This window comes from Hyalella azteca, unplaced genomic scaffold (genome assembly GCF_000764305.2).
Source record: "Hyalella azteca isolate HAZT.00-mixed unplaced genomic scaffold, Hazt_2.0.2 contig13371, whole genome shotgun sequence".
Classification (NCBI taxonomy): domain Eukaryota; kingdom Metazoa; phylum Arthropoda; class Malacostraca; order Amphipoda; family Hyalellidae; genus Hyalella; species Hyalella azteca.
The window spans coordinates 84,754-106,001 of NW_025943295.1; the positions used below are offsets into that span (position 1 = coordinate 84,754).

At 35.9% G+C, this 21,248-nt stretch overlaps 1 protein-coding gene across 1 annotated transcript in view; it reads right to left on the reverse strand.

Annotated features, from left to right (window-relative positions):
- Window positions 1-21,248, reverse strand: part of LOC108673350 (SCY1-like protein 2) — a 109,491-nt gene that overhangs the window by 48,706 nt on the left and 39,537 nt on the right. Inside the window, exons 2-3 of the mRNA XM_047883641.1 lie at window positions 13,446-13,580; window positions 3,408-3,602 (exon numbers count right to left, since the gene is read on the reverse strand). Coding sequence (XP_047739597.1) covers window positions 3,408-3,602; window positions 13,446-13,580 — 330 coding nt within the window. The remainder of the gene's footprint in view (window positions 1-3,407; window positions 3,603-13,445; window positions 13,581-21,248) is intronic.

Consider the following 21,248-nt stretch of genomic DNA (forward strand, 5'->3'; position numbering starts at 1 on the left):
CGAATTTCATTTATGTCACTCAAGTGTACGTTAAATGTAGTATTAAAAACTCAGACCGAGAGATATTCTACCATCGCGAACAACGCAGATTACACGCTCATTGAAGAAATTATGTCTTAATGATTTCCCTGTTTTATTGAACAAAAAAATTATATGTTCGGTAGGTGATCTAAATTGTTCCTATAAGTAATGATGATAATATGTCTTGAATGTGAAGGGTATGAGGCCAGGTTGGGCGGTGGGCCAATATCGACAGGCGGTCAGGGGCAGACGACGCCGCTGCTCTCGCTTAACGATTATCGAAAACCGGCAAAAATCTTGTTCTGAGCAACAGTCGCTGTCCTTACAAGTAAATGAATTTATTTCTCATTTTATCTCAGAAACTAAAGTGTAGCCTGATTTTTGCAATTTTTCGATAGAAATAAATGAACAAGCTCATGTATTAAATAATATTTGGGTTAATACTAATATGTCAGAATATCATTTAAAAGGTTGATTTATTTTAAAGCGGCAAAAAGGCTACGAAAAGGAAGTTTAACACAAATGCAAATTCTTCGTTAACGTATGTTATCTAATTGCTTCCAATTAGTGCAATGATTTTAAATTTACCTCCTTACGTCGACGTTTCATGAAATTAATTGATGAACAGGAATAAATAAATGGTATTGAGGGGAAAGTTTTTTCGAATATTGGATCGCAAAGCCTTTCGTAGTTAAATAAGAATTCTTAATGGAATGAAATCTGCGTCAGTTTATAAATTAAGAATCGCATGAATTGTAAAGCGAGAAGCTCAGGGGTTCGTTTCACATCAGAGTGTAATCCTCTTATAAAAACAACATCCGGCCAAGCGATATTCATTCGACCTCGCTTACGTTTTACTTCGCAGTTCACTGAAAACCAATTCAAGCAAATACTTCAAAACGTCATAAAGCATCTAACTTTAAATATTGTGCCTTTTGTGTACTTCAATGTTGAAATATATAGGTTTTCATTTAACAATGAACTAAGTTTGTCGTCTCATAAATCATGTTTTGTAAGCTTGGCGAAAATATTTTTCACATTTCTCGAGTGAAAGTATGTTACTACTCGAGAATGTTGCTCATGTGAATGCCTTCTAATATATTTTTCTCAATTTGCTCATCAATGACAATGAGTAACATCGTATTAATTTTACGTATTCTGCGGCACTGAAGCATAGTTCGATAAGTTACGCAAAAAATGTACTTAGGATTTTATTTTCGCGAATCGGAAGCAGATTGAGTTGACACGTGTTTACTAACTTTTTTTCTATGTAATGGCATTTATAGTGATTTAAACTTATTCTTATTTGACACGTGGACAAAAAGTATAAAATTTAAAGTCAAAATATGCAAAAGAAGTTATCCTAATGACGTTTGCACAGCTCTTACATTGTTGATGAGTCGGCTACATGTCATTTGCTTTAATAAGAAGGAAGCAGATGCATTGTTTGTACGGCTTTTTGTGTGAATATCCAAGCAGAACAAATCTCGAATATGTTTTCAGAAGGATCTCATCAGTAATAAGCTTGCATGAAAGAATTATTTACTTTATGAAATGATGTATATCTTTTATCTGAGAGTTTAATGGAATGTATGTCTGTTCATTTGGTGAGAGTTCATACTCAAAAAACGTGTGGTAAATTCCCAGAATTTTTCAAATTTATTTTGAACTATTAAGTTGAAATATCGACATAATGCAAGCCATGTAACTTTTGCAACTAAAAATTCTCCTTGTTTATTTTGAGCTTACATGCCATACAATGCACACCGTGACTCAGGTTACGATGGTGCGCGTATAAAGCAGATCGTTAGGCCAGCCAGACGACTCACAGCGACTCGTTCAGTGATATTCTAGCTTCTCGTTATGCCCGAATTTTGGCCGGTCACGCGATCCATCGTTCCTCAAGCCTCCGCAGTGAGCAGACTGTGCTTAGTTCTCGCAAGTAAATGAAACATTTTTTTTCACCCTTGAACTCCATCGAAAATCCGAATAACTGAAAAAAGGCTTGAAAATAGCCAGAGAAATCTGAAAATATTCGTTCTGTTTTGACGTTGTTTATATTCTTGCTGATGGCAGAATTTAATTTTTAGACATTGAGAATAAATCTGTAATATAGCGATAAATTACTTAGCTGATGCTGTATAGTGTGTGAATAACCAATTCGCTGTTATTCATTATATAACAATAATGGTGACAGATCACGAAATTAGAAAACCTCCGAAAACAATTGCGTAGTGAAGCAACATAAAGTAATTTTCATTTAGTAACGAAGAACTAAAATTAAAAGTACGTAGGAAACGCGTATCATGTAATAATTTTTGATAAGATCAACTTTTATCTATGTACTCTTGGACAATTTATACAGGTCGTCTGCAGACCCAAGTTGCTTCAATTATTTCTCAGTAATAAGAAGACTGCACCACACGCAAAGTTAAATCGAATTTCCTGGAGCGTTCACAAAAATTGATTTTACAAAGATTATTTTCAAAAATATAAACTGTAACTCCAGGTGTAGATCATTAAACTCAGTCTAACAACTGTTCAAAAAGTCAATTTAGCGCACTCAAAAGTCCAAGCACTCAAATTAACAAAAAATTTTGCTCAATTTTTAAAAGATTTACTTTTACTTTACTTAATGCATGACGCATTCATTAGATTAGATTGTACAAAAGTTGAAAACAGCGCATTGAGAGACTCGCTGAACTTAACTCTATGAGTTCTTTACAAATAACCGTATTATTTTTGAATGAAAGAACATAATTAGTCAGAACAGGTTTTAATTTCTGAGCTTTAAAAAGTTATGGAACAAGATTCCAACGTTCAAAGTTAACATGCATTCCGTAGAGCAGGAGTTAAACATTCACTCAACAGAGAGACCGAAATAACAGTCTGAGAACTTCATAGAGTTTGCTTGTTCACATAATTGGCATTAGTTGGCAATCTTGTAGATCAATTATACGCCCCAATGAACAATTACTACTTAATCTTGGCATGACGCAATCGCGATCACTTAGGAAGCCATGGAAGCACGACGTCCGTACATCAATGCTGTTATCGTCTTATTGAAGCCAATCTCTTTAATTAACAGTGACCACATACTCATAGTCTGCCATTAAATACGAAACCAACATCTCTACAGCTATCGATGATGGTTTTCAGTTTACCATGAAACATTCATATATGATGGGTGTAAGAGGAGGACTGTTTCCTCACCAAGCTTCTGATTACTTAAAAAACAGTCAATCAACACAAACAATAATTCCTGTAAATAAAAAGCGACAAATCCCGCAAAAATTATTGATGAAACGATCATTAAACGCAACGTGTGGAAATTAAGCCTCACTACATGATAAAAGTAACAATGCATTGCACCGTATAAGCCTCACCTGCAGCATGCCATATTTTATCTCGACTTCCATGAAGTTGTAGTCTTTGTAGACGTTGTTTTTCTCCTTCTCTCTGTCCTTGTCTTTCTCCTTGTCTTTGTCTTCATTGCGGCAGATGATGTTAGCCAGCGAGGCGTATATGGGCTCCGTGTAGTAGCAGAGAGTGTCTGCCGTCTCCTCCGGACCGGCCACAACCTGAGTGGATATGCACGAAATTCATAGCCCACTTATCAATGGATATTCCAAGCTCTTTACGATAAACTGGTTATAATTAAAATAATGAGAAAATATGCATAATATTAATGTACCGTAAACATATTATATTACAAGTAAATTACATGAAATTTTGATTTTTTAGCTTGGTAAAGTATTTTTAACATAATTATTAGAATGAAAAAAATTATCTATAGATCTACGTTACATTTATTAGAGACTTATTTTAAACTAATGTACGACACACATTGTACGAGGCACCTTTTCGAAAATATTGACCGATATATCAGTTGCTAATCGAGGGAAATTCACATCACGCTTCACAGGAACAATGTAAGCTTCATCATCAGCGCACCATGATGCGCATTACGCTTCAAAGGAACAATGAGAGCTTCATCATCAGCGCACCATGATACGCATCACGCTTCAAATGTACAATGAGAGCTTCATCATCAGCGCACCATGATACGCATTACGCTTCAAAGGAACAATGAGAGCTTCATCATCAGCGCACCATGATACGCATTACGCTTCAAAGGAACAATGAGAGCTTCATCGTCAGCACCGTAATGCGCTTCCGCTACGACGGCTGTGGCCTCCTCAATCGACTTTCATCCTGGGAGTATTTATGACTAGACGAACTTTAATCTCCTAAACTCATATTAGGATAAATAATGAGTTATAAACAACGTGGTGCTCGTGAATCTTTTATATTATATAAATAGATTGATTGTAAGCCCTCGCTGACCTTGTTGACACTGCGGCGCACGAAAGTTGGTGGCAGTCAACGTCGAACTGATTCAATCAACGGACCAATGAATCAGCGAGCTTGCGATCACGTATAAAATTAGAAAAAGTGTTCGCAGTAAAAACTGTCTTACTTTGAAATCTTCTTCAATGTATAGATTCTATGTAGGCTATTGAAACAACGATCAGATTGATTTCGGTCCTATAAAAATTGTATTGAATAATCCGATATGTTTTATAGTGCATATGACTCACCACTCCATCATCGAGGGAAAATGTAGGTACTAAGCAATTCACAGAACAAGAATGAAACGTTATGACGGTTGCCCTAGCAGTGTAACCGCTCCTATTGTCTTCACCACAACCCATGATGCAACACTACAGTCACTTGCACATCAAAGGTTATGCTAAATGAATGGCCCATCTGGACGACGGCCTGGAGCGCAGTCCACGTTTCAGACATGAGAAACCGACCGTCTCCTCTCAGCATCTCGTCTCATGTTATAAGCAAGCGCCATGAGACCGAGCTTTGAAGCTTGGACATGATGAAACAATGCAAGACAAGGCCGCTGCACAGCGCGACATGACTGCACGTCGAATCTGGATAAGCTAAATTAGGTGCTACGCGAGGCTAAGATGACCTTGCAGTTCATTAGACAGCGCACCGGGGATCCAATAAGTCGGCGGCGATGCGGACGATATTTGGGAGGCAGCGCCGCCCTTGCACGAAATTCTTCCCCCAAATGAACTACAAAACATGTCTTGGTTTGTAATTATTACTCTGAAATTAGTAATAACTGCACACAAGAAGAAAACCGCTGCCACTATCATTGGATATCAAGATAATGTATTTAGTGATAAATTCTTTATACTTGCTTAATCAAAGTTATCTTCTTCAAAGATTCCACTTCCTGTGTGAGATAAGTTATCTTCTGGAAAGTTAGCAATTTATCAGTAAATCTCAGTTATTCACATCCCATTGAGGTATAAAAAAGAACATAATAATAAACTGGTAAAAAGCTTTAAATAAAGTAGCCTATGAGATCAATGCTAACTCAGTGGTGATTAACTTGTAAAATTATAGGCAGAGGTGGGCAGTAGCGCGCTACATGTAGCGGTAGCGGTAGCGGCTCTACATTTAAGGCAATGTAGCGGTAGCGGTAGCGCCCGCTACATATTTAAGTAGCGATAAATTTATAGATAAAGCCTTTAGATTTTACGTAAGGGGACTGGCTACTCTCCAACAAAACTTTTTTGTATACAGACGGATCGTTTAGAAACTTGGTACACATATGTAAAACAGAAATCTAAGACTTTTTGTTCATGTAAATTTACAAAAAAATGAACGAAAACATGGAATTAATAGAAAACGGCATATAAGGGGTACTCTAAAAAGTTTATAACTTTTGCAAATCACTTGCTACAATGTCGAGACACATATCATTCGATTTGTAACAACAATATCTTGCGACTGTAAAGCCCCGATTTTTGATTTTCCTCATCTTTTTTTTCGCGTTCATCCCATTTTTTTCACATATTTACCCCAATCTTCCTCCCCCTCCCATATATAAGTCAAACCATGCACATATTAAAAAAAAAGGCTTCTAGAGTCGCTATGCATTGTTTTTACAAATCGAATGGTATGTCTCTCACTGCCGCAGCTTGAAAACTGTTGGAGTTATAATTTTTCTAAGATGGCGTTTTTTGGATTTTTAAATTGTTCAGGGGAGCCAAATAAAATAAAATTCATTGAAAACAGATGAATATGCCCAAAAAGTCTTGATTTTGTAGCCCAAGCTTTCCCATTGCCAGTTATTTGCATTCAAGGTACCAGCACGCGTCTTTAGACCTATTTATGTTCAATTTAACGTGAATAATAGGCTCTAAATGGGACTTTTTATATATAAATATATATATATGAAATATTCATTTTACATAACTTTACAACTGCATTACGCAAAAACTATTGCATGAACATCCATGGTAGTAGCTTTGTTAAACGCGTCGTGTATTTAGCTTTCAAACGAGTGCAAACACTTTGCAATTAACCTAAATAATGACATATAAATACCATTTATTTGTAAATAATGACATAAAATGATCATTTTATAAAAGTTCAAGACTGCATTACACAAAAAAGTATTGCATGTACATCTATGGTACAGTAGCTTTGTTGAACGCGTCTCGTTTGTAGCTGTCAAACGAGTGCAAACACTTTGTAATTAACGAGAGTAATGATCTATATATATACAGATTTAATTCAAATAAATCTTTGTACATATTGTTAAAAAATGTTCATATATATATTTTTAAAATTGTCTTACGCAAAAATTATAGCACGCATAGACATGCGGTAAACTGCGTTAGACGCGCCTTTTCAGCAGCTACGAAATGAGTCAAGAAAACGGCAAAGCCAAAATTTCCGATTTTTAGGGTAGCCGGTCCCCTTAATAGTATTAAATATTATTTAAAAACCAGCATGATACATACATAATATGAATTACAGAATAAAACTGTACGAAAGATTTCGGTGCAATGTTGTCAACCTCAGCCTTTTACTAGTGTCAACATGTTAGTTGTTACTTGTTAAGTTGTTACCAGTTACCACTTAAAGGTTTTTTCATCTTTCAGTTTGCTTACAGTTATTTTTACACAGTCATTTTTATGTTTCACCTTCCCTACATGGATGTCTACTTTAATCTACCAATCTCAAAAATAATCCACATATATATATATACAAAAAACACTGATTTTTATATGTTTATGTGGATAATTTCTTAGATTGGTAGATTAAAGTTTACATCCATGTAGGGAAGGTAAAACATAAAAATAACTGTAACTTTTTTTTACTGTATCTAACCCTGGGGTAACCCATACTAGTTCGGTTAGGTTAATTGCAATAAAGTTGCATTTATATGTTTTAAAAATGTTTTATTATCATTAAATGTTAATGAGTAAATCCCAATGGCAGAACAATAAATATTTAGAGATTTCCAATAATTTTGGCCATTGTAGCGGCTAATGTAAAGCGCTACATTTTACTGTAGCGGTAGCGGTAGCGCTTGTTACAATCTAGTGGGTGTAGCGGTAGCGGTAGCGCCCGCTACATTTAGAGCATGTAGCGGTAGCGGTAGCGCCCGCTACATTTAGAGCATGTAGCGGTAGCGGTAGCGCCCGCTACATTTAGAGCATGTAGCGGTAGCGGTAGCGCCGCTACATTTCCGAGTAGCGCTGCCCAGCTTTGATTATAGGCCAAATTACTTTAACATTAACTTTCTTCTCTTTACGGATTTAAAGTAATAAATGGCATACGCTGGTGAACATTAGGAGCGTCGTAATAAATAGAATCAAATTATGAAAACTCACTTAATATCAACACACGTACGTTATCCGAGTGAACAAATGTCCAGGATAGTTATGCAAAATATTCAAGGTCAATTTGAATATATGAATAGATTTACATAAAAAAATGAAAACAGGGGAAGTGAAGATTAATAAAATTCAAACAAACACAAATATTAGCAAATATATAAAAATAAATATTGCCCATTAAAAAAGTACTGATGATCTGTGGTGGTAACCCAAACAAGTTCACGAAACATCGGACGTCAGGACAGCAAGTTCTCATTAAACCGTGTACCGTGACCGCGTCGTCAGGGTCTCTGCATACATAGGAATAGGAATTATCCGATTAGGAATGAGACAAGCTGAATGCTGCTGTAGAGATTTAGTACAACGTTTAAATAGTGTTATGCATCAACTAGCATTTAGGTCGGACACACGACACATTTTCTTTCTTATATAAATTTGTAGCAAATAAATCAATCAAAACCCCGAGATTAGAACCTCAGCTTTACTTAAATCAAAATAATTTCTCAAATATGTATTAAGTTATAAGTTTCTACAATATTTTAGTCCGAATGGTGATTTACAATCCTCGATATAAAACTAGAATAAAATCGATATTTGTACACAATCTTTAAGGTTAGTTTTTATTTTCGAAAATAGTGGTTAACCGAGAAGAATGCAAGACAATGACCGTTTTCGAAACCAATTTCACTTTGTAAACGTTAAGTAAATGGAAAATTTACACTAAATACCTAGGAAGTTATTTTTGTAAACGTAATATAGATTTGAGTTAAGGGGTCCAAATTTGTCCTCGCAATTCACCTCTGGATAAATTCAGCCCTGAATCAACTTTCCATGAAGCTTTCGATTAAACCGGCATCAAATTAGTCCGCAATTCATTGATGCTTTATTGAGGAATAAAAAGTGGCGGTATTTTAGGCCTCGATTTGCAGTTGTGAATAAATGTTCGTATTTTTTAGGTGACGCCCAAATATTCGTTGGAGGTAAATGATTGTGAACTGAAAGCCCCATGACATTATCTTCACCGATATTTCAGAATATTTGAAATTCATTTGATCAATGGGTAAAATATCATTGAATTTGTTTTCGAGCCTCAATCATAAGCGAAATTTGTGAGGCAAAGGTCATAAATGGCTAAGAATAATACCAAAATAGCGAATAATTATAGAATAAATAATGGGCGTTTTATTCAATGTAATCACGATTAATGGGACTTTACTTACGAAATTAGAAGGCAAATGCTTTTGGAATTGATTAGGCGCTTTTTGAATCTCAACTGAAAATTCCTGACAGGGAGAAGCGAACAAATTTGGTAGTCAACAGTTGGAATTTCTACTAAAATAAAATTTGACCAAAATCCGTGAGCTAAGAACTAATGTCCTCGTTCACTAGATTTGTACATTATTATGTAAACTATATTAGTATACTGAAGTTAGGCCGAAGTTCTGCATTTATACAGGTTTGATTGAAGGCCGGAGCGTACTTTTTTTAACAACTTTCTTATTGTTTTTTTTGATAAGCCGAACAAAATTATGTAAACAAGTAGTTTGTATACCAACTAGATATTTTATTTGCCCGAACAGGCAAATATTTTTCTATGTATTTAAATGAAAGAAACAAACTTCATCTGTTGAAGTTTTCAACAATCGTTAACATCATATGCTAACTGATCAAAGTCATTGTTCATTTTGTTTGATTAGGCGTTACAACATGAATGCTATTTCATCTATGACTTCGATAAACATAAAATTTTCAAAGGTAAATACCATCGTTTTCAAACTATTCAAATACTGATCAAATCGTCTTCGGAAGATCAGCGCTATTACTTCAGAAAAATTAGCAGACGGCTTGATGATATCAGAAAATATCAAAGAATACTTAGATTCAAGTCATCGCTTAGTGTTGATAATGTTCTCGAATTTCCATGAAGCCGATGAATTAATGAAACAGTGTTATGCTCTTCTCTACATGAAGCCTCGCAACGCTAGCAAAACAAAAATTATAAAATAGACGAATGCAGATTTTAGTTCCTAACAAGGAATTCTTGCTGGAAAACATTTCTGCTGGTATTATTTTGAATTTTACTTGTGCAATAGTACATGGTTTCATGAGTAACTAAGGATATTTTATACAGATATGAAAACTTTTATTTGAATATTCATAACGAGCTTTTCTCTTCAAATGTCGATCGGGGTTTCAGTTAATACATAACAGAAGTCAATGACTATACTCTCGTAAAACGCTGCAACTTACTTAAAAGTGTAATGGAAAATTAATTTCTCATTAAATAAAAAGTAGATGATGACGTAGCCATACTAGCCTCTGTTTTCGTGGTTATTGATATATCAGAAATATTCGTTCATGTTGATGCTGTTATTGTTGCATTGCTGCTGTTTTTATTGATATCGATCGGTGATGCCGTCGTTATATAATAATTAATGTTGCTGTTCTTCCACCATTGATGGATATATTTACGCATTCAAGGACGATAAATCAATCATAAAGTTATTAATAGACGTAGAATTGCATAATAAATGTCCACTAAGCTTTTAAAATATATTGAGAGCTCCAATCAAGCCCAAACAAGTTGAATAACACGTAGGGTAACATGGGGCAGCGAGCCCACTGCGGGTCACGGGCCCATAGCGGGTTTCTCGCTAAGTATGGCAGATATTGGTCCGTGTTCTCTACCGCCGGTCGACAGTTTCACTGGGATAAAGTGTACGGATTTACGTTTTGCTAAATGTTTGCGTTATTAAGTTCTTTGCGAATAACTGTTTTAGTCTAGATAAAAATTTTTTTGCCGCTAAATAAAGTTTTTTTCCATTACTATAAATGAAGATTTTGAAATTACTGTGAATTATTTTTTCAAAGTAATATTTATAGGGATAATTTTGAGACCAAGTTTAGACTATTAGCTTTTAAAATAAAATGTTGACACGACATAAATTGAAATGATACCTATATGGGGCAACGGGCCCACGCGTGTCACGGGGCAAAGCGCCCATGGTGAAGTCTTGTATTATACATCATTAGATTTGTCTCAATGACCTTTTCAAACTATGACTAGCTTTTCGAATTACAAATTACACTTCATATTGCATGATTTTTTTATTTGCCGCCTCAAGGCAGCAGGTTTAGTTTCTAGTTATGCGTATTTATGACCACTTTTCGAGTTATTGACTCTTGCCTTGCCAAAAGTTGATTTCAGTCAACACCAATGAGCCAAAAGTTGATGAGAGTTTTTATGGTGTTGGCTGAAATCACGATTAGGTACAAATTCTCTGCACATAATATCTGGATTATGGACGAAACTGGAACGAAGTTTTTTTCTGATCAACTAAATATATTTTTTCTAGTCAAGGATACATTTTTTCATGTCAAGGACGAATTTTTTATCGCAAAGATATCTTTTTCAAGTCAAGGATATATAATGTTATGTCAATGAAATATTTTTCTTCACGTCAGTGATAGATTTTTTAAGCCAAGAGTATATTTTTTTCAAGTTATGGATATGATTTTTGAGTTGTTAATAAATGAATGAATGTCATTTTTTTATTAAATTTTTCTTATTTTTAACTGTAAAGTGTTGTTTCATCATTTTTAAACGAAAAATATGCAATTGTGGTAAAGGGACCAAGGGTGGGCGCCTTGCCCCAAGCACATGGGCCCATTGCCCCAGGGGTGGGGCAATGGGCCCATTTTGACACTTTTTACAAAATAGTGTTTCATTAAAAATTGAATAACCCTATAGGAGTCTAATTCACATCATACATTCCTCATTAGTTGCACCTTTAAACAAAACAAAGAACCACCTCGTATCAATTAAAACTTCATAAAAAATTTAGTTTAAAAAAAGTGGGGGGCGCGCTGCCCCACGTTGCCCTACGTGTTGGCATCCTAGTTCTTAGTTGAAAGCTATCTCACATTTCAAACTATCTCTAATCCCCTAGGTTTTCACTCTGGATTGTGTATGGACCGTTAGGAACTTCTAGATTCAACAGCGTAGTGTAATTCGAAATTTAGGTGACGCAATCTACGGCCCCTACGTTCATCAGAACTTTACTCGCACGCAGATCAATAACACCCTCATCTGAATATTTCACCAACAACACCTCTGAATAAAAAGAAGATAGATCGTCTAGTGATTCTTAAGTAAAAAATCATCAGAACAATACAAACTGAACGTGAGAAGTCATTCAGATCCTTTTGTCGTTGATTGTCTTACAAAACAGAATAGGTCTGTTAATTTGCGCAATGGGAGATAACAACTACGCGTTAGGGAGAGAGGGAAGGCCATTGAGAGATTCTCGACCCCAAAATGGTGGTTCATTGAAGGGAGAAGATGAACTATATCTGTGCATTGCACAAGCAAGAAATGTTTGGGAGCTGGATTGTAGAGCTCGTTTCCTTAGCTATCATATAGACGAAGTTGTCGATAACGACGAAGATGTTTGAAAAGGTTGTAGATAAATATTTAGGTGCAAGGTAAATATTATGTTTTACATTTCTAGCAAATTATCTGTCATAATATAAACTTAACTAAGAACAAGAAGCAAATAGTAAATATGAAGCAGCCGAGACAGCGTTGCTCGATAAAGGTGTACTCTGAGCTGCCTCAGAATTCCTTTCAATAACATGTGCACGAGAATCAAAGGGAAGTAGTTTCAATTTCAATATCGGGTTCCGATTTTCGAGCCGTATCTAACAGAGTTATCCCGTGTACGAATGTCCGTCAAAATCTAAAATTTCATTGCTCGGTGATCTTCCGATACTACATGTATTATGCAAACGTCATCGTCCTTATTTATTTCTAATGCTAGGCTTCCAAACACAAGGTATGATGATGAAAACTGGTCATAATTAGAATACATATAATTTTTACATAAATATATTGTATATTATATAAAATGTATGACAAATCTTAAAAAGTATGGAAATGTTGAAAAAATGCATGATGAATGCATGAGAAATGTACAGAAAATTTATGAAAAATAAAAAATACTGTATGGAAAATAATTGAAATCAGACAAAAAAAAAAGGTTAAGAATGGAAGTAAAATTTATTGGGAATGTCTAATTTACTGTCCTGGAATAATATTTTGAAGTTTATGCAATAAAATAAATGAAAAATTTTGCGCCATCCTGATGAGTTAGCTCGGAATAAACTGCGCTAATGACAGCATTCTAGCTGATTACATAAAATATGACGATGGAATCCATCATACCATCAGACAAACACCCTCTACAAATTCTGCAGCGTGACATCCGTTGTTTGTCCAGTTGTTGTTAATCCATTTGGACAACGGCATTAATATAATGTAATGTTAGGGCCGTTCACTTCAACTCATTTGCATTATACGTGCCAAAACATTGGTTCTAATTATAATTTGGATGTGGTGATCGACTCCAAATATTAAATACACTATCAATGCACCTGAACTTTCTGCTATTTAGTAACCAATTCAATGCTGTGAAAAAGTTAAAGATTTAGAGCAATTAACGGAGTAAATTGGGATCTTTCAAGCTTTTCGCTTTTGGAGTAGATACAAACATTTTCATTTTTGAACAAGACTGATTGAATTGGTGCCTAACTTTCAACAGTCTGGGGTGCCTGACCTACAAGAGTCTGGGGTGCCTGACCTGCAAGAGTCTGGGGTGCCTGACCTGCAAGAGTCTGGGGTGCCTGACAGAGTCTGGGGTGTCTGACCTGCAAGAGTCTGGGGTGCCGGTAGCGTTCCAGGTGCCGTATGCCTAGTCTGAGGACCTCAGTGACGGTCTCCCTGCGACGAGGCTTGTGCAGTTTGTCCGCACTCCGCTTATCGAACATGAACACCGACACCTCCTGGAGAGTAAAACACAGGTTATAATTACGATGAAGCTGTTTAGAGTGCGAATAAATGATGATTTCCTCGTATTATTGATCATTACCAGACAGTAATTTCATAATCGTTGCTAATTCAACTCTAGGGTTCCAATATAAATATGAAATTATGATGAACTGGGATATACTGGGCTGATTAAGATCTATACCGTTACATCAGTAATGCTTCCTGAGGATACTTAACATCATCAAGCCTAATTAAAGTGCAAAATAAATAGCATGGATGTAATGGACCGCTCCAGTCGATGAAATCATTCATTCCCAATGCATTCATCGTTGGGGCGCTCGGAGCCAGTTTTGGCATCAGGAGTGAGGGAGGCGTGATTGAATGTACATAGAGCTAATATAAGAGCTGCCAGCGGACGATGTTACGAGTAGTTGTCTGTATTTATGTGAAGCGAGAGGTCGTGATTTTATCTTAATTGAGCGAATGTTGCACTCCGATCAATAGACGCCGCTGGGAAGCACCTAGAGCCTTTTCAAGTTACGCCATCGCGCGAAAAATAATGCAGATAGCCTAATCTATCGTTAATATTCTTAGACCTATTAATTGATTATTATTCCGTAGAATTTGTGTATGATAATGAAAAAACAGCAAGGAAATCTTAGACTTTTTGACCTTCATAAGAAGAAACAGATACCTGAATCTCATTTCTACTCTGAAAATTATTTTAAAATGATTACCTTGTTTTGAATATAATCATGAAGTTCAGCAATACCGCGATTACCGCAGCCTTTGATTGGCGTGCCAAGGCTATACCTCAGCAACCAAATTATCGCTTCATTTACGACTTGAATTAATTGTAATTCTCAGCCATGAACTGCAAAGAAGCGGAATATAGTGAAGAAATGACAATCTAGTTTAAGCTTCTCTAATTAGCTTGCTAACTCGTTAGCAAGCTAATTTAATGACCCGAGTTGCTTTGAAACGCATGAATTACATGTAAAAAGGCATTCAAATAACTTTCTGTGAAAAAATCATTTGAAGGGGGTTGCGAGCAAGAAACTAAAAATCAAAATAGAAGCAACAATCGTATGAAGAACTAGGCTGTCGACTAAAGCTTGAATCTTGCCCAGAAAAATGAAGGAAATACGCAGCCTGGGATTTTTTTCAATTGAGAGCAGGAGGGCCACTCGACTGTAATGTAATTGTCCCAATTAAAAGAGTGAGCTTAATTCCCTTGCAAATGAAGAGCTGCACGGACACGCTGAATCAGCTTCGTGAGTTGGGCGTTCCATTTTCATTTGATTTCTTAGGAAACGTTGAAATGGATTTCAGTCTCAAAGAATCAACGCAAATGATACCCAAAATTTTTGTATCAAAATTTAATAGATTGTCAATGCATATTTTAGTTCATTATTATTTGCGAGCAAGCATTGCTTACTTTTTTTACTAATTAATGAATTAATGCGAAGGTTTCCTTAGCCGAAAAATTTCATAACTTCTTCAAGTAGTTATCAAAATATGTCTTATGCAGGGATAGCGGTTCTAATGGCAAATATTTTAAAACAAGCGCATTTTCAAACAAATTAAAAAGCGCTCACTGCATACGAAAAATTTCAATCAATAAATTTATCATAGTAAAATTGCCGGGAAGATTTTGCTTCAGTGTTAGTAAGTTCGAGATTGAACTAATTGACATTGAGCGCTTTCTTATACTTCGTTGACGAGGTATAAGAAAGTGGGCACGGCCACTTATTCAATTTGTATGGGGCTAAAAAATGACCACTTAGGCTCGCTGAAAACAATCGGCGCTGTCATCACGAAAAAAACGGAAAAGTGAGTCGCAAAACTGAATAAAAATGTACAGTGACTGTAGTCAAGAAAAATTATGACAAAATTTCCCTTAATTATGTCAGTACCTGAAGCTTAATAAGGTTTTTGTAAGAGACTGAGCTCCGTAACCATCACCGCATACGATGCTACTTTCCTTGGCAGGTTAAAAATAAGTCCTAGGTAGGTTAAACTTGGGAAGCATATTTTGTTAAACAGTATTTTATATACATCCGGCAAATTCGATGCTTTTTCCTTAAGACTAAATTTACTTTTTAACGGGGCTATTCTGGGCACGGTTTCAACTTAATAACGAAGTCTAAATCTAGTCATTAGTGCTTTTAAATTTCTTCTCGTATCTGCAAAATACGCGAGCAGAGATTCTTGTCCATTAAATAGAAATAAAACTTTAAAGGCACGACTTTGCAAGACGATGCTCTCGCTGAAAAGCTTTCAAGATGGTTCGTTGAGTGGTTGGTTTTTCCGAGAAGAATAAACCTCAGCAGAAATTTATCGATGTTTTACCAGCGGCCAGTAGTCGCTTCTCAAATGGCCACGCAATCGCAAGTGGATATTTTTAATGAGGCTGATAGAGCTTCTCCGACCAGGATATTCCGAGTACTGTCGAGCATAGAATTTTCATTCGAGCAAACCAAGCAAGATGTTCTCGACGATATTGACTGAAAAAAAATTTTCGCTCCTTTTTCTCCCGCTTTAATGACTCACTTTTACTTCATTCGTCATGATAATTCGATTTTTACAAACTTCTTAGATTATTAGAATTTGCTTGTGCACATTTTAAAGAGAAATGACTTTCATATTGATTTTGGAGCATTTGACAAAGATCTCATTTGCCATTTGCTTGAAATTATTTATGTGCTTGGTTACGGATTTCAAGGCCTGTAAATAATTTGACGGTTACTTTGCCAAAGAAAAATTATTCGGAGCCAAAACAAGATTTCTTCAGCCTAAAACGATATTTAATTGTATTTTGTGCTTTAGTAAACTCATCTATAATTTTCGAATTCACACTCCGGAATTATTGAGAACTCTGCCCTCTCAGCCTCGAGCTTTCAGCCGGCATTCCATCCCATATGAGCGCCGCAAACCTGACGCCTCTGCGCATCTAAATCTACGTCGGCCGATGCTTAGGCCTTAGGCCGTCCATCACAGCCATGATTCTGATGCACAATTTGTTTCTAGATCAGTGGGCACGAGGGAGAGATTGTACGCCATATGCAGAGCATCGTAGTTGGTCATTAATCATGCATACACAATTTAATAAAACTCCTTGCAGGAATTTGCTTAGCAAAGCCGGAATGCAGTAGTTAGAAGAGTGTTGGATCACAGAGTAGAGTTTTTAAAAGTTTTTCAGCTGAAAAATAAAAATTAATATGAATAATAAATATTTACTCTTCATAAATATAATGAACTATATGCTCTATTTGATGACACGTTTTAATTTAACTAGCTCGGATCTGTTAACGGTGTTTGAGTTTTAAATAAGTTTTGGCGGTCACGGGCCGTAAATAACCATACAAATACTTGGGAGATTTAAGATGGGTTTACAGCAACGGTTCCCAACAAATGCAATTTTTCCCGAAAAACTAATTCCTTTCTATAATTGCTATGAGGATTCGTGGTAATTTAACGTTCCGCCCCGCGTCGCCCTCAAATTCCTCAGGAGTTTACTTGAATTCCAGGAAACTTCGTAGCGTTTGTCCGACACCAAGTCGCGCGTCTGTCGGGAAGTTTACGACCACGTTCCTGTACTTAGAGTTCTTAACACGGCAACGGCTGCAACTTTATTTGGCTAAGGTTGAGGAAAGTTCTTTCATTTTGAGTGAAAAACTTTCGACCATGTTGTGGTTCGGTAGCTTTGATAAAAGTCGAGACCAGAGGTAAACAATCAGAAACAACGAGATTTAATTAAAACTATTAACCGCAGACGATGTGCTTACTTTAAGGTGAAAATTTACAAAAAAATTAAATCTAGTCACACTAATGAATACTTCCCTGAACTCTCATAGAAGCATCTGAGATTTCCTCTTTGAAAGTGCATTATTGATTTATTTGATCATTCATTGTCAATCTTGCGATACTCTAGATTTTTTTGAAATTTTATCAATTTACAGCTATCAACATTCCTTGTTACGTATAATCATTTGCGAAGAATTAAAAACACGATTCTTAGTTCTGATATTTTATTAAAATCGTTTCTATAAATGCAAACTAAATGCTTAGAAAATTAGCAATATAACAGTAGTGTTGTAATTAAGGTATCACTGAAAAGTGGAATAATTTATTTTGAGCATAGTACACGACCTAAAAACAGTTGTACGTGGTGAAATAAAACTTCAGACTTAATAAATTCGCGCCAAATTTGTCCGTCTCTTTGGTCCAGAGCCAGCACCAAACTAAAACTTGAGATGCTGACTGAATAGACTACAGGAATTTTGTACATAACACACATGCCACAGGCGGAAAAAATATATAAAATGTGCATTTGAGAACTAGGTATTCAACATGCCATATCTCGCCATCCAAAAGCCTTTCCATCCGCCATCAAACAGATTTAAATACTCATTAAAAGCTTCACAAATGTTGAAGTATCAAGCGTATGTTTGGCGAGTAAAAACATTTTCCGAGCCGGTTTAATCACGAAGAATACAATTGAATTTTCTATCATACTCATTACAACGGATTAAAAGACGGGTAAACTTTTGTTGAGCTGGGCCCATCTCAAATGCAAAGCTCGTCGACTGCCGTGCCGAGGTTATCGGAGAGCGGTGGCGGAAGTTTGTGGCTGTTTTCTGATGCGCGTAATTGCGTGCGCCATAGTGGCCTAATATATGCTCGACGAGAGCGAGTTTTCCGCCTCAAGGATTTCAAGGAGGGTCGTTTACCAAACACCATATAGCTTGTGGACGATCTCGGCATAAAACCAGTCGCCTCCCGATACTTTTCTTATGGTACTAAGGCGGAAGATTTTGGCAGGCTGATTTTATGTGGCAGATTTTGTATGATAACAAGCGTGAGATTCTCATGAGAATGAGGCTCCTGCAAGATGGCCGTTTACTCAGTGCCCGGTTTTACATTTACCAATAATTTATTTCTCTTATATCTAACTGATGAATAAGTAGACCTACTTGGCTATCTAATTTTCAATTGATCTTTCTGTTCCAAAATAGCGACAGGCTTTCATGGCAATTCTTGTTTCTCTCTTTTCAAACAGCTGCAGGTTTTCTCACTATACCAACCGAAGAATAAAAGTGTTTAAGATTCAAACTCCTACCGGATGTGCGCATAACCGAAGTATTTGAGGAGGAATGGTCCCCAGCGTGTTCAATGGATTAGTCAGGTAACGGTTGGTAATGTCATTCGACCTTGGATATTCCTCGTTAATAAGTTTTTTGTTGGAAAATAATTTCCTTCATTGGGATATGTCCATGAAGCCTTCCTCATCTATACTGTCTTCCTACTTACCCAGTAGCGACTCATACCCTTGTGACGTCAGCTATGCATAAGATATAAAACACTGTACTTCACCACGCACTGCAGTCTTGGGCGAGAACAGTCGTGTGTAAGCCCTTACTCCTATCCATGTTAAAATATAGTAAACTCAACTTGAGTAGAGAACGATGGGTGAGCCGAAAACAGTAGTGTTTAAGCTCAGACATAAGCCTCTGTTCCCATAAATTGCAAGCCGCATATAATCATCAAATAATATTCTATTAACCGTCACGCTGTCTCTCAGTAACCCTCGTATTACTATCACATAATGAACCCAACCTTGCGTCATTTATAGAAATATTAAGCGAGGGTGGCGACAGGAAAAGCACCCCCTTTTTACAGATTCAAGATGTGAATGAACATGATGTACATGGATACCTACATCATATGTGGAGCTAGCTGTTAAATATCTAAGTTTCATGTCTTATGGTACTTCATATCATGATGAAAAGGGAATCATGATTTGTCTGATTTCAAATGAAGGGTATATTTCGATTAATGTGGTTCTTTGTTTTTAAAATATTATGCATTATTCACTAATTATTTGTATTCGATTCGCCGGAGACGAATCGGATTAACTCTACTCTCTGTTAAAAATCTCTTTAAATTCTTTAGGTTCGTCCTACACTACATAAGAACACGCGTTTTTATGCTTTTTATGCCTATTATCCGGGTTTCTGTGAATCAATGTAAAAATACGGGATAAAAACTGGAACAAGAAATCTTTATTCTTACTTAATTCGTGTCTGAAGGAAATCACCAATAATAAAATTGTGGACAATGAAATTTTATCAAATTACGAGAGACTCGGCATACGCTAATAGCTCAGCTGAGAGACAAATCGCTAGTAAACAAGCTTGCACAGATAAACTCTATCTGTAGTCGTCAGTTCCAAATTAGTGCGGAATGTTGCGCTTTAACACTCTAGTAGGTTCTCTCTACTCCTGTCTGAAATAAATTTTATTACCAGCATAATTATTAATCATAGATTGAAAAAATTAATAATAGATTGACAAAATTGCGAATACATTTGTGTGCCACATCATTGAAATTCTTACCGTAGCATTATCCATTAAATATTTCTACGCAACCGGCTTTTTTCGGTGACCAAAATAACGTTGTACGTCATAAAATATCGCAAAATTGCAGTACGACTGTGCAAAATTAACAAATTTTCACTAATATTCAGAGCAGCTGCTTTGCACCTCGCCTCTCGTTCATTTAACGAATGCCGAAAGATTTTGATAGATAAAAGACCTACACAAAAGGCCTCACTCTTTTATGACCATGGCCCAGTTTATGAGCGAAAGCCTCGTGATTACGACTTCCTTTAGCGTATTTCATATATTTCTTTCCATCGATGCTTCATGCCTTGCTAATTTAATTAAAGTTAGCAAATCATTTAATTAATTGTAATTTAAACTTAATTCCAAATAAAAATTCTGAAAAAATCTGTTTAACTTTCTGGACATGCCAAACGTTATACCCCTATTTCTTTACCTTTATAGCAATTCAAGATACAAAATTTTTAATTGTTTGCTATACATTTCAAGAGTTAGAATTTACCGATCATTTTTAGAATCGATCCCTATTAATAGTATTATGCATGTTTGATTCACTCTTCAATTTGATAAGTCGTCGGTGCTCGTGCAAGCGTTCATGAATACTAATAAGTTTATGACAATATTTAACTGATGGAATCTTTTTCGTTAAAGTCGCCGTTATTATGAATTTTAGCGAAGTAGTCAAGTTTGGTGTTAAATTCAAGTTAATTTTTGTTGTCAATGATTCAGTGTCGCGCTCGTATAGCAATATGGACGCTAGTAAATTACTGGATGCTTGACGTTAGATGAAACTAATAATTTTAGATGCATATGCGCCATTAATTTAATTCCAAAATAAATCTAATGAGGCAACGAATAAAAACTGTATTTGCAAATTTCCCTGACGCTCATCATTTACGAACTTATTAAGTTTTACTCGAAAATTATAACTTGAATTAGATCCTGGAGGTAAATTTTAATCCATAACAATTAATTTCTGGAACTTTCAGCCGTCCACTATAAAAATCTCGAAGAATTTTTGACGGACAAACTTTCCTCTACTGTTAGACTCTACAATTTTTGTTTACGTGAATCGGCACAGAAATTAAGTTCCAAACTTTTATTTCTGACTTCTCATAAGACATTTTATTAAATGGACAGATTCTTTCATCTGCATATTGCGAAATATTTCACGTGGAGCTAGGATTTGTAGCAGGATATAATGAAATTTAGGGAAAACTGGAATTTCTCAATATTTGTCTTCGTTTGGGCATAGCGGGGTAAATAAGAAAGTCATCA